The following is a 14,355-nucleotide window of genomic DNA, read 5'->3' as shown; positions in this document are numbered from 1 at the left end:
AAATTTTTGTTTTCAATTTTCGTGGGTGTTTTTCGGATAATGATGTTTGCCTTAAAAAATATTTTTTGGGAAGTCATACTATACCTGTTTTTCCATGTTTGCACACAGTCCATTGATAAAAATTCACCTAAATAATCTGTGCAAAAATAAAGATTTTTTTGCTTATTCTGAACTAATGCTAAAGTTGCGTCTGGTCAATTGAGAATACCAGAGGGTAATTAATAACACGAATAATCATATTGCACAACCTCGTCCGCAGGATATCTTGTATATGTTCTGGCATCGGGACGGGGATGCGAACAGTATGCCCTTGGGACGAGGTTGCATGCTTGCATAACTTAGAACAAAACATAACAACCATAAATTCTGTTATCAATTTCTTTTTATTATCCCGCAAATGAAATACACATTTTTTTAAAGGCCTATGAATTTAATTTCCAGATGGAAGAACATTATATAACAAGCATATTCTCAGCATGGTGACCTCAGCTACATTGAAAACACAAGTAGAAGTAATTTTAGGAAATCCTATGCACGTTGTTAGCGTACAACACCAATTCGAACATAGAACAAACACGTAGTCTGATGTCAACTATTTTCTTTCTTGCGTCGGCGACTCCATGTTTTTTAATGGTGACTTGTCGATCCATCTGAAGACAAAAACAAAGACACTCTACATACTAAAAAAGGAAAAAGACCTGGGGACGAGTTTTGGAAAAAACAGATTGCAAACAAGAAAACCTGGGACAAGTTCTAGTAGCAAACTATGTTTAACAGAAAAACCTGGAGATAAATGATAGTTGATAGTAAACTTCGTCAGTCAAGAAGACCTGGGGACGAGTTTAGGTAGTAAGCTTCGTTATACGTTTTTTTTGTAAGAAACCGCTTTATAAAAAACTGACTAGTTGCCTCCACTTTTATTAGTTAGCTTGATTTCTTAAAAAAACATGTGAGCAGACAAAAAAGAGAAAAATTCCCCCACCTCTGCAGACGTTCTCGCAAGCATTTTTCGTTTTAAAATTATTTCTGTTCCCTTCGCATCCTTTGTAAATGAATTTCTCGCATTTTCCACTCTCACTGTTGTAGTAATATCGCTTCAATTTTTTCGCACACCAACCTTCATCCTTTCCGTGTTGACAGTCTGAACGTTTTGCTGTATGGAAGAGAAAAAATGAACCTCGTTTCCAGGAACCTTTTAGATTTTTTACATCAGGACAGGTATAAACTTATAGAATTCTTGGGATAGGTTGAAGAATGCTGGAAAAAAAAGTATATGACCAATCGTTGGCAGACAAAAATTAATGGCAACAAGTTGAGGTGCGGTAAGGTTAAGAACAGTAGTATCTCTTTTATCGGAAGCTCTATGGCAACATGTCCATTCTGTCCATTGATGTGACGTCAATTTTAACAAATACTTCAAAGAATTTGTCGTTTAAACACCCCTATTTTAAACTCAGAGAAACGATTCATGGCGAGTTGGTGTGAAAGTTATAAAATATTGAAATGCTCGGTTATCGGAGTTTTTGACTCCATGCTTGCGTAGATTTAACCTGCCATGGCAGTTCCTTACCTTCACAAACTTCTTGGCATTCTTCTAACTTTACAAAGTTGTTCAAGTTGGGATTACAACCACCAAATTGGAACGTCTCACATTTACCTGTTTCTGGGTTATGATAATATCTGGTTAAATGTGCACGACAAGGCCCAACATTTTGTTCCATAAAACAACCTTTGCGGAATTGACCTGAATGAACAAACACAACGGAGTCTTGAATGTAATGCTAGGTATGCCCTTTCAGCCTCAATTGATCTTCTAATAAATTTTATTTTCATAATTTCACAGTCAAATTCTCATTTTTTTGCTCAACATATTGAACATTTTATAAGCATCACAAAATAATTGGCGTGGACATACACCAGTGCTTGGAGGAAAGACTTCCCTTCAAGACCAGTGTAAAAAAAATTATAATCACTGTATTTTAAATAAATAAGTTTCTAATGAGAATTAATGTAAACAAACCTCTGTTTTATTTGTCACAATTCTAAAAATATTTAGTGAAATAAGTTGCACAAAAACCTAAAATCGCCAAAGTTTATTCCACTTGAAATTAACTTTTCAAGTTAAACGCAAAATATTATTTTACGCAAAATAGATTTAATCACGCATTCGTTTTTTCGCGAAATTTTCTCTCCGTAAAGTATTCACAACCTTAAAAGATTCTGATGGTAGATTTTAAACTTCTAAGACACTCGTTACGTTTGCCTCGTAAAGTTATACAACAATTGTATTTCCACATGTTTTTAGTATCTGAAGTCGACCTTTTTGAGTTCCGTCGAAAAATCTACTTGCAACGTCCACAAAACAATTGGAAAGATATACAAACCTGCACAAAGACTGAATGTTGATATAAGAAGATACACAACAAGAAGATACACAACAAGCTCCATTTTAACTAAATCCTTTTTCTCTTCTCTTCTGTATGTTTTTATCATAAACTCTCACCAGTAGCTATCTAAAGTCTCTTGCCTTGTGTTAAAGTTTTTCAGTTGCAATAATAAATTAACAACATAATTAATATATCTTTTTAAATAATTATCAGTGTAAGCGGAAGTAATGCATGATTATGGTTACACTTCATTGAACTCTTCCACATACTTGATCCGGTTAGCTACTTTGAATAATTTTGTCGCATTATAACGTGTAAAACCTTGAACAACCAATTGTATTTCCCTTTCTTGTTATTTTAGACAACGTATGTTATTTTGTTACCTGATATTTTTTCAACTTTCAATGTACAATATTCTTTCTTATCCAACTCGGACACCAACTCCAACTATGGGAACTTGAAGTGTTTGAGGTTGTTCTCACAACCTTTTTTACTGCCTGCTTTAGGGTGTTTTGGGCTAGTTTTGGGAGAAGACAGAGCAGAAAGACAATTATCAGTAAAAACAAAGTCGGTAAAAGTGACTAATATTTTTTGCCAACTAACATTTTTTGTCGATTTTTTTATCGGCCAAATCTTTTTGGTGATTTTCTTTTATTCGGCCATTTTTTTGCATTTTGTTTTTTAGGGATGATTTTTGGACGCTATCTATGAGACTATAACGATAATAAAGAAAACACGAAAAAGAGCTTTGCATCATACGGTGGCTCACAAATGCAGACAAAACGAACAAGAGATACGAACACAATCGAGAAAACCACGAACATTCTCTATAAAAAAACGAACATTTTAAACAAAACTACGAATATTTTAAACAAAAGTACGAACATTTTTATAAAAAAGCGGATAATTTAAACAAAGCTACAAACATCTTAGCAAAAGTACGAACGTTTTAGACAAAAGTACGAATATATTCAGCAAAACTACGAACAATTTTCTCAAAACTGTAAACATACTCAACAAAACTACGCACATCTTTAACAAAACTACGAAAATCTTTGACAAAAACAAAACAAATATACGAACAAGGCGTTGCAATAAACGAGATGAAATCGAAACAAAATCGTGATTCGTTCTTTAAGTATTTACCTTTATGTGTTTGCATCTGCGCGGAAAGAGAAGATGAAGTTGAAGATTGCAGGTTTCTCTTTCTAATTTCAATCCAACATGCATGATTTGGAAGAAATGTCAAATTTAGCTTTTAAACACTATTTACAAGAAAAGGCCGTAAAAATGCGCGTATTATTGTAAAATATATGAATTTTACGAGAAAGTAGCGTAACACAACTTTCGATAAACTGTGGTCTGAAAAAAGAGAAATGTGTAGCTTATACTAGTTTTGTACCTATAGGTGTATTTTTTCAGGAACCGTGAGTACCTCAGGGTAATTTCATAGCAGGTTTGCGTCATAGCAGGTTTGCGTAATAACGGTTCGCAAAATTATTACGACGGCGAATTCCCGTGGATTATTCCACGGACTGACGATTATCTCTTTATTAATAGCTGTCGTCTGTCTGTGTGTCCGCGAAAGACGCGTCCTGTTACGTATATATAGATTCCCAGGAAGCAAGTCTTTTCATTCAGTTTGATACGACTGCTTTTTATCATAGCCAGCATTATTTCTATTTATGTAATTTTTACCAATCTGATTTTACTAAGCTGCAACTGAGTGCTGACTAGCTAATTGTTAGCTACCTCTGGCTAAAAAATGAAAGTAGCAAAATAATGCTAGCTACAACAAAATTTTCAAATCTTTCTTACTACGCCTAATGAATATGCAGTGTGGTAGCTTCACCTTTTTTTATTGTCATGAAAGCTTATTCTGCAAAATAAAAAAAATTTGGTTGACTATCGGGAATTTAAAGGAGTGGCGAGCAAAAAATTATTTTGTGGCGGCCAGAAAATAAATTTTATGCTAGAGAAAAAAACTACCGATTTCTAAATTCTAAAATCTATTAGGATAACTACTTTGATAAGAAATAAAGAACTATATTTCACAACTAAGTATATATATATATATATATATATATATATATATATATATATATATATATATATATATATATATATATATATATATATATATATATATATATATATATATATATATATATATATATATATATATATATATATATATATATATATATATATATATATATATATATATATATATCTTTCTAACAACATTTTTACAAAATTTTCATAGCTGAATGGGGTAAAAATAAGTAGGTTTAAGATATATTTACTAGTAAACATCAAAAATAAGATCTTTGACTTGAGATAACTAAGAATATTTTACATACTATGGTAGTAACAGCATTTTGTAACCTTCGTTTAAACTTCACTGAACTTAAAAAATATCTGTAATGACCAACAACAATATTTTTTTTATGTTTTGAGTCTTTTTTTCACAACATACTACGAGCTTCGAACGATAAAGTTTGTTATGATGAGATGGCGCCAGATTTGAATAAATATACAGACCGGAAACATTCAACAACAAATCGAACGCTTCATCCTTATTCACCAATCTTTACTTTCTTTACCTTCACTCACAAAGTAAATATCAGTTTGTTCAGCACGTAAGACGAATAAACCATGATAATATTATAACAAATGGAGAGTGTTAAGATTAATAATTATCGGATGTACTCAGCAAAGCGGGAAATTTTTCGGGTCGGAGACATCTCAGCATTTATCCAAATGTCGATGTTCTGACCCAACTGCGGATACCAGCCGAGCTTTAGACGCGGGACTGACCCGTCATTCGACGGGACGGCCTGTCAAACGACGGATCGGTGCGTTATCAGTTATAATAGCTCATCTATTGACGGACCTAGCCCAACCTTGGACAAATGTATGTAAATTGGTCTTAAGTTGGTACAGGCCCAACTATTGACAAAGAAATCCCGCGCTTTATAAACCGTGTCATCAGATGGGACAAAGCCCAACTGTACAGAAAGGACTTGCAATTTTAGAAAATGTGTCATAAGATGAGACAGGCCTAACTATTGAAAAACATATCTCACGCTTTTAAAATACTGTGTTCTGAGACGGGACAGGCCCAACTATTGACAAAGGAAAAGTGCTTTTAAAGAAATATGTCATAAGATGGGACAGGGCTAACTGTTGACATTTGGCACTTTTTAGAGACAGGCAAATCATGGGCTAGTCTGAAAATTCCCAGACTAAAGTTAAACATTGTAAGATGGGCTAGACCCAACAACTGACACACACTGTTTTGAATTTAAAAAAAAATGAAGACAGAACAGGATAAATGCAGTATCTACAGGAGAGAACTGAAGAGAACAAAAATTGTCTGGAGGAAGAGAATAAATCATGAATTCTCAAAATATAATCTATTGCATCAGTACAAATATCATGTTATAAATTGCCAAATAAATTTGATAAAATAGGGAATTAGTAACACAGTCGGTAGAGTGTTGGACTCATACCTAAGTGGTTGTGGGTTTGATCCCCATATAAGGCTGTCGTCTAGTTGGGCAAGAGTTTCAAAAAAAGGTTACTGTAGCTTAAATGGGAGCTTTAAACACTTCAGAACTGAAAGGGTATATTGGTCGGAGTTGGTGAGACTAATCACATAAAATATACATTAGGAATGAAAATATAATATTTCTTTCAAAAAATATATTACAAAACATTTTAATGGCTGCCCCCAAAGATCAGACAAAGCGATCCTGCCTCTCAAATTACGTAATAGGTCAAGTTAAAATAATTCCATCGAAGATTATCTTGAAACGCGAACATAAATAGCTTTAGAAATAGCTAGCTAGCTAGCATATATATAACATTACACTGAGTGCTAAATGTTGTATCTTGATATCTGACACAATTATTTAGCTAGTCAATATGTACACAACAATCCAGCTAAAAACATCTCTAATCTTGCAACATGCAAATCTGTAACCACTTTCAAAAATGCATTTGTCATACGATCTTGTCAGCCTGAGCTACGAATAAAAATCAACCATCTGGTCTTGCACCAAAAGTTGCCAAGTAGTGTTGTTTTTCCTACCCACAACAAACTTGAAATGCAACTAGCTATTTACAACAATATGCCATAAAAAGTTGCATCAGTTCAGTTTATTGGAGTTAGTTTACGTTAAATGCGAAGTCTTGATGTATGCAAATACATTTTAGCATGTTGCAAGCTGGTCCTGGCCCGTCCATTGACAGGGCGGCCTGTCAAAAGATGGGCAACCGTGTCAAAAGATAGGCAACCGTGTCTAAAGATGGCCCGTTCCGTCCATAAACGGGCCGTGTTTTAAGTTCGGTCAGAATATCGACCAAGAGATAACTCGGTCGCCAGATCACCAGAGCATTGTTTCTTTTACTTTCCCCTATAGTCAGGTAGCTACAATTTCTTTTGTCATTTTCTAGTTTTCTTTTTAGTTTTCCCAAATGGATTGCAAGCTTAAAAAACTAACCAGGTCTCCTATGCTATTAATTTAAAACATTGGAATGCATTTATGTGGTGGGGAATTAATTGTTATAATAGTATAGTATGGTGGCTAGCTACACAATGCGATATACAATATCCGCTATATATTTCCTTATTCATAAAGTTAAAATGTTTACTCTCCCATGGTTTGTAAAAGTTAGCTAGCTGCATGCTAACTATTCAGGAAGATTTGCCCGTATTCTCCTCAATAGAATGTCACGTCGCACAACAATACTTTTATAAACAACATAACATCTAAGTCCTTCACAGTTTATTTGTTAATCACTAATCTTATTTGTTAATCTTTTCCAACGAGTTGTTTATATACAACCTCGCCCTCAGGGGCTATTGCCTTTATGACATCGAGACCGGCGGCGAAAAACCCTTTGGTACAGGCTGATTAGTTCTGTAAGGCGATTGGTTTACATCCAACGTAGATAATTCATTCACGCGTCATAATATATGCAACGATTTACTATAAAGATTGCGAAGTTTTGTTACAAAAACATCGAAACAGAACAGGATTACTGAAATGTTTAAAAAGATTGACGAAAACAACGGTAAGCCAAACATTTGAACAGGTTTCCATCGTTAACATTTGAAATAAAAATAACTTTCTTATTTAAAGCATTGTAGCAAACATGACTTTTTGCAATTTATGTGGGTGAGAAAAGACTAGCTAGCTAGCTAGCTAATCTTGCTAACATGTACATAGGCAGGCGTAATAAGCCATTACTGAGTAAAAATATATCTTATTTTTTATTCATTTTTCTAGTTAAAAAACCTAGTGCTCTTCCCAAAGTGTAGTTTTAGTCAGACCAGCTAAATGCATCTTCCAATTTGAAACAACTGATGTGACTACTTAACAACAAGTGCAAAAAATTTTGTTAGTCTGTTATGTGTAGCTAGCTAGCAGACACATCACACTTATGCAAAATTTAGCCACAAAAGTGACATGTAAGCTAGCTAGAAAAATGTCACATTTCGAAACAATATTTTGGTCTAAACACACCACAAAAAGGATTTACAGCATACATTTTATGAAATTATCTACAAGACATATTTTGCTAAAAATTCTAAAAACGTGTACTAGAGCCAAAGGAACTGTTTATGTAACTAGCTGTATAACACATTCAAGTAATAAACAAGTAGGTTATTCTTTAACCTCTTGGGTCAGACATTAGATTGATAAGGCCTTTCTTCATCAGGTGGTTCCTTTTAGCACCTGTAATTATTTTACTAACACAGTTCGGGAAATGCGAACTAGACTTTTCGGATCATGTTCATAGTAAATTTATCATGCTAAAGCATATTATATTGCTGTTTAAACACTGTATATATTAGTTCTGGAAAAAACTTCTGCGATAGTTCAACTGGAAAAGTTGCTAGCTGACAGAAGGGATCTTAGCTGAGAAAGATGCTTAACTTTGACCCAATTTTAAACCTAGTCTTATCAACTGGGTTGCCTATAAAACAATATTCAGTCAACATTTAAAAGACGTTTAAAAATTATTTTGTACTTAGCTAGCTAGCTTCGGTTTTATTTCATTATCTAATATATAACTAGCTACACGTCACAATCTAAGACTTACACTTTATCCCAAAAGGGTACTAGACTTGTAAAATATAAAAGCTGGCCAGCTAAAAATTGAGCTGGGTTGTCTTCTGTATTAGTACATCCCAAAACAAAACAAACAAACAAAATCAGCACACGTTACCATAATGCATCTTAAAAGATTTCATTCCATAAAATATGGTTTCAGGGTAAGCAAATAATAACTTAAGGTGTCCATGAGACCATAAATCTCTTTCAGTTTGTGTGTCATCTGCAAAGCTTGACAACAATGAAAGACCAAATATAACTTGGAAAAAGTAAGAATAACTGACGTCATCTCCTGTGTGGTTAATTAAGAATCACCTAGGACCAAAACAGAAAATGTTTTTTAAAGCTGGGTCAACTCCCTAATTTTGGAACAGACTTGGTGACGAAGTATCATGAAAAAACCAAACAAATGATCTCTTTAATGGTTTGTGAAAAGCACATATTCTTATACATTTTCTTGATCAGTGTTTTAAGTTCTACATATTATAGATTGATGTCAATGTTTTTTATTAAATTAAGCCATTATATTGCAATTATAATTTAAGGCTAAATATAACTTGGAAATGGGTGGGAATAACCGACGTTATCTCTAGTGTGTGTAATTAGGTTCACTTAGACCAAATGAGGAAATACTTTTTACAGTTGGGTAAACTCACTTATTTCGGAACAGACTTGATGACGTATAATCTAAAAACCTTTAAAACAAATATCTTTTAAACAGTTTGTCAAAAGCGCACGATCTTATGCATTTTCTTGATCAGTGTTTCATGCTCTACACCATAGAGCCAACTGGTGCATGATTTTCTAAAAAGCAATTGCTGTGTATGAACGAGTCATTGCTGACATCAGCAATATACATTGCGTAGGATTTCCTAAAATTACTTCTGCTTTTGTTTTCAATGCAGCTATGGTTACGAAACTGGTTATATAGTATATAACGTTCTTCCAACTTGATTTTAAAAACACAGGTGTTTTTAACAAATGTGTATTTTATTCACAGGGAAACGAAAACACATTGATAACAAAATTTCTGGATGTGTTATGTTTTAAGTTATGCAAGCATGCAGCCTCGTCCCCAGGACATCATGTTCGTATCGCCGTCCTGATGTCAGAAAAGATACAAGATGTCCTAGGGTCGAGCAACATGTTTATTAGAGTTATAAATTACCCTTTGGTATTCTCAATTGACCAGACGCAACTTTAGCAGCAGTAGTTCAGAATAAGCAAAAAAAATCTTTATTTTTGCACAGATTTTTTAGGTTACTTTTTATCGATGGACTATGTCCAAACATTTTACAGGTATAGTATAACTTTATTTTTTGAAAGACAAACATCATTATGCGAAATAACACCCACGAAAATTGAAAACAAAAACTTCAGTGGAAAATGATATTTCTTTAAACATATATCTACACGCTGCACACATCAAGTATACAAAAATATTTATTTTACGTCCAAATCAGATGAGCGTCATTTCTTTTGAAGAATAAACAAACTTTAAAACGCGAAAAAAATTATTTTAGCATGCCGTTCTTTAAGGCAGTTGGCATTGTGCAATACTTAAGTGCAAAAAATTTCGCAAGAAAAAATCCGCGAAATTTCGTCCGAACATGCTTTTTGTTTGCAAAATTTCTGGGTGAAGGGAAAGGGGCGAATTTGTAGAAATTTAAAAAAAAAAAAAAATTAAATCTACTTTTCATTAAAATTACAGCCATCGTAAAAAAATTACCGTGAATTCTCGGGTATTAATATTTGAAATTTTTGCCGTCTAAAACCTTTTTAATATCTGATAGACTCTGTTGAACAAGCGAGACAAACTCTGAACCATTGGGACTGTCTGTATATGTGCTAGTGTTACAACCCAGCCATTCATCATGCACCATGTAGCCCACACCTAGCCCATTTGGAACAACAGGTGCAAATCCGCCCATTTGAATGTGAGGCGAAAAAACAGTGCTTGTTGAAATGATAATATGGTTTATATTTTTATATGCTTCGTCAGCAAAAAATTCGACTTCTTTACCAGACTTCTCAGCTAAATATTTCAACGCAAACAGATGGCGATCAAAACCTTGACCTATGAAAAATGATTTTGATCATAAGCTGTTTGCTTTCTCTACACGCATATGAACATGCTCAAAAATGTTGTACGTAATGGTGACATTTCAAAAATCAGAAAAATCTCTTTTTATCTCTAATCCGAATATAATTGCTCGTAAAGACTTGAAATTTGGTCAAGTCACATTTTGGGATGATGTGGTCACAATATCATGAAAATTTCCAAGTATTTCGATTGCAAAGAAGAGATAGATGAAAAAGTAACATTTTGTGACAAAATCATCTCCATTGTTTTTACAAAGCCATATAAAGATGTTGCACCTTTATAAATTTGTGGTTTAGCCTTATGGTATATGGCTTGTCAATAAAAAGAAGAGCGTAACATACCTTACAAAAAAGAGACGGATGCATCTGTAACAACACTCAAAAATACTTCAAAACTAAATTCAAATTACTTTTTAGAGTTAAAGTATGTTTAAAAGGAGAAAAAGAGTCAAGATAAAGATAGAAAAGAAACTAAAGTGTTAATTTTAACTTAATTGGAAGAAAAAAGATGTTTCTGAAACATTCTGGAGCAAAGTCTGACCTGTTTTCTAGTTAACTTAAAAAACCGATTTAACAAAGATAAGATATTTTTCTCATTTGGTTTTGACATAATGGCGTTTAGACAACTTTTTTTCTCATGTGGTTTTGACATATGACATTTAAGCATGCAGGATTGTACAAATTCATCATTATTTTTGTGAAATAATTCTTAATATAAATTTCCTAAGTTATCAAATCTAAATCAAATTCCTTAGTGGATTCTTAATTCTTTACCTGTACTAAGTGTAATAAAAAGTTTAGAAGAAAAGATCATTGTGGCTCACATCAAAAAAAGTGTAACTTCAACGAAGAAGAAATACCAAGTATGATCAGCTTTGAAAATAGTAATTTCGTAACAAAAATATTATTTTTGAGGAAAATGTGACAATTCATCACATTTCTTCTGTTTTATTATACTTCAAGTAACAAGCTATGAGTAACATCAGTCTGTAAGCAATTCTGTAACAGCAGTTTAAAGTCACTGCAGAAAGTTTGGGAAAAAAACAAATTTATAAATCTAGTTAAACCTGCCTCTAATTTTCTGTGGTAAGGCTTGTGAAAAAGCATCTCAGTTTTTCTTGGATAACTATTTTTAGCTTTGTTCCTTTTATATTCTTATAAGAAATATTGTGTTAGATATTATTGAGCTACTCATTGATAGATGTTGTTTTCAATCATTTTGGTGCATTCATTGAAGAAATGGGATGAAATGGTAACTTTCTGCTAAAAATGTCCCGAATATGTGACATTTCATCTCATTTTTTCTGTGTTACAAGAACAAAGTTAAAAAAGATTGCTCATTGCAGACTTTAGTACGGGAGAAATTTAGTGACAAAGCTTCATCTTTGTTACTTAAGCTTTTCATTGTCAGCTGTCACAAGAAAGAAAATCTTCAATTCTGAAAACATAGTCTGAAAGTGTTACGACATCATCTCGTTCTTCTGAGGAATAGATCCTAGAGCAGTATATATTTGATAAATGAAAGGCTTATTGTTCCATTGTTGTTATTGTAACTCTTATCAGTGTTCAGAAACATAAGATGTTATTCATCTAAATTTCAATTTTATTTTCCTTGTTACGGTATCATCTTTCAATTTCTGGACTTCATTTTCGGTGAGTTAATCCGTGTTTATATATGAAACAAGTACTGTAAGTCTGAAGAACCAGAAAAATGTCATTTACTGTTTATAAAGAAAAACATCTTTCGAAAGTATGTGGGTCTTGTTACGCTTTTATCTTAGAATTTCTGCAGAAACAAAAGGCTGTACCTCTGTTTCTATTTACTTCTGTGGAACGGGACCAACACAAACCTTGAACCAAACCTTTTTACTTATGATTTAACCAGTTTGCAAACCATTTAAGGTAAATATAAGGATGTTACAGAGCATTGTTTAACAGGTATGCGAAATGCCAGCATTACGTACGACATTTTTGTACATGTCCATATAAAGTCTACTGCAATCCTTTAACACGTCATCTTACGACGCAGGCAACCTGCCCTGTTCGTTTCAAACGTAGAAAAAAATTTGAAAAGCGTCAAAAGAGTTTCAGTGCATAATGACACAATTCAATGATTTCGAACAATGGATTTGTTTAAATCGTCGCTATTTTGAGTTTTTTTAACGCGGATTTTTGTTCCAAGCGGTGCACGACCGTGCGCTAAGACATGGCGCTATGCGATCAAAGTGGACTTTTCCTTTAAAAAAAATAAACTTTGTTATAACTGTTCGAGAAGAGAAATGCTTTAACCTACAAAAATTTAATCTACTTACCCATAGCCGCTTCTTTCGTTAACTGACCATGCATTTTTGATGTGTTGCTAAGCAACGCCTGCATTTCTTCCACGCTTGCGGAATGGTTGGGTTCAAACGCCTCAGCACAAGCAACAGTAGCAACCGTGCATGGTCGCAAAGTTTCAGTTCGTCCATGTTTAAACGCAGCCGTTGAACAACTTTCATATGTAGCTGCATGCTTACCGTGCTGGCGATAATATGCAATCTAAAAATAAATATTAGGTCAGACATATATTTACGCCCTCTTTTTAAGAGAAAAAATGGCGTTACAAAAATAGTTACAAGCTCTGGTTATTAACACTTTTAGGATACGTGTTGTTTGGTCATATCTTCAAAGAAAGCTTGCGTTCTTGAAACACCCGTTAAAATGTTCAAAAAATAATAACTTTTTGAAAGCTTAGTGGCTGTGGGGCTATGGATGAGATCTAGATGGTTTAATTTTGGTGCCGTTAAATATGTCCAACTTATCCTCTTTCTAAAGCACGGGGACACTTTTTAGACAACCTAGTCCTTAGGAATTATGGCGGTACAGCTTTTTGTTTGACCCTAGCCTGGATATGTTCTTAACCCGTCGTAGAAAGGTCGAAGTGGTTACATGATTGTGACTATTTATTTCGCGCGGGTACGTTTAAAACATATTTTGTCCATGAAACGTCAGACGGTTGTTAATGGTCACACGGCTTTCAATAAACTTTTTGATAAGACGCGACAGTATGTGTGCTTTAACAGAAGAGATACTTACTTGAAAAGCTAACTGCATGACAGCGTCAGGACTAAGTTTTTTGGTTTTCAAGTAATTCTTTCCATATTCTTCCATCCTGATTGCATTTATTGTTAGTGTTTTAACTCGTTGATTGAACTCTTCTTGTGCTGTGAGAAATAAACAAAACTACCGTAATTCCTCTTTTTAGCCCCCTCCCTTTATTTAGCCCCCCCTTCTAATAACCCCCCCCTCCAGAGACAAAAGTTATTTAGCCCCCTCCATTTATTTAGCCCCCCTCCCCAAAAAAAAAAAAAAATAATAAAATAAAAAAAAAATTAAAAATTAAAAATAAAATAAAAAAGTAAAATATATTAATTCGGGTATATAACTTCACAATAAAAATAAGTACAAGAAGTTTGATTCATGATGACATTGTTTTTATTTTATTTTAACGGATATTTCGTCTTGTTACTACAAGACATTATCAACGTAAATTTACGTTGATAATGTCTTGTAGTAACAAACTTTTCGTACTTATTTTTAAAAAAGTAAAAGTAGTCAAAGAAATTCGATATTATTTGTTGCTTTAACGTCATATACAACGATATCCATATGCTGCAGCTTTAATTTTTCTACCTAAGTTTCGTTTGCAAAATATCTATGTTTTTTTTACAACGGGCTGTGTTGTTCCAGGCACTACCAGC

At 33.5% G+C, this 14,355-nt stretch overlaps 2 protein-coding genes across 3 annotated transcripts in view; both read right to left on the bottom strand.

The window, feature by feature from the left end:
* Nucleotides 1-93: 93 nt before the first annotated feature.
* LOC130625050 (PI-stichotoxin-Hcr2f-like) lies at nt 94-1,470 on the bottom strand. Its single transcript, XM_057440133.1, has 3 exons — nt 1,464-1,470; nt 983-1,225; nt 94-650 (listed from the first exon to the last, which is right to left on the bottom strand). Exons 1-3 carry the CDS (start codon nt 1,468-1,470, stop codon nt 628-630), a joined length of 273 nt encoding a protein of 90 aa, XP_057296116.1. The 3' UTR covers nt 94-627.
* A 26-nt stretch (nt 1,471-1,496) lies between these two features.
* Nucleotides 1,497-14,355, bottom strand: part of LOC130626069 (carnitine O-palmitoyltransferase 2, mitochondrial-like) — a 29,720-nt gene continuing 16,861 nt past the window's right edge. Inside the window, exons 11-13 of one of the 2 annotated variants that reach the window (XM_057441177.1) lie at nt 13,691-13,818; nt 12,928-13,153; nt 1,497-1,744 (exon numbers count right to left, since the gene is read on the bottom strand). In XM_057441177.1, the coding sequence (XP_057297160.1) occupies nt 1,512-1,744; nt 12,928-13,153; nt 13,691-13,818 (587 nt within the window). In that variant the 3' untranslated portion in view covers nt 1,497-1,511. Of the gene's footprint in view, nt 1,745-9,887; nt 10,590-12,927; nt 13,154-13,690; nt 13,819-14,355 lie in introns of those variants that run through there. The other variant, XM_057441176.1, reaches the window with a different exon arrangement.

This window comes from Hydractinia symbiolongicarpus, chromosome 14, assembly GCF_029227915.1.
Source record: "Hydractinia symbiolongicarpus strain clone_291-10 chromosome 14, HSymV2.1, whole genome shotgun sequence".
NCBI lineage: Eukaryota > Metazoa > Cnidaria > Hydrozoa > Anthoathecata > Hydractiniidae > Hydractinia > Hydractinia symbiolongicarpus.
Note: the sequence above shows the minus strand (reverse complement) of the source record. Positions and strands in the feature narration are given on the sequence as shown.

Bases quoted from the DNA above. Each gene is read 5' to 3' on its own strand.
- LOC130625050 (XM_057440133.1), bottom strand. The intron at 651-982 runs GTGGGGGAATTT...TTTTGTCTTCAG, and splicing joins TTGCGAGAACGTCTGCAGAG to ATGGATCGACAAGTCACCAT.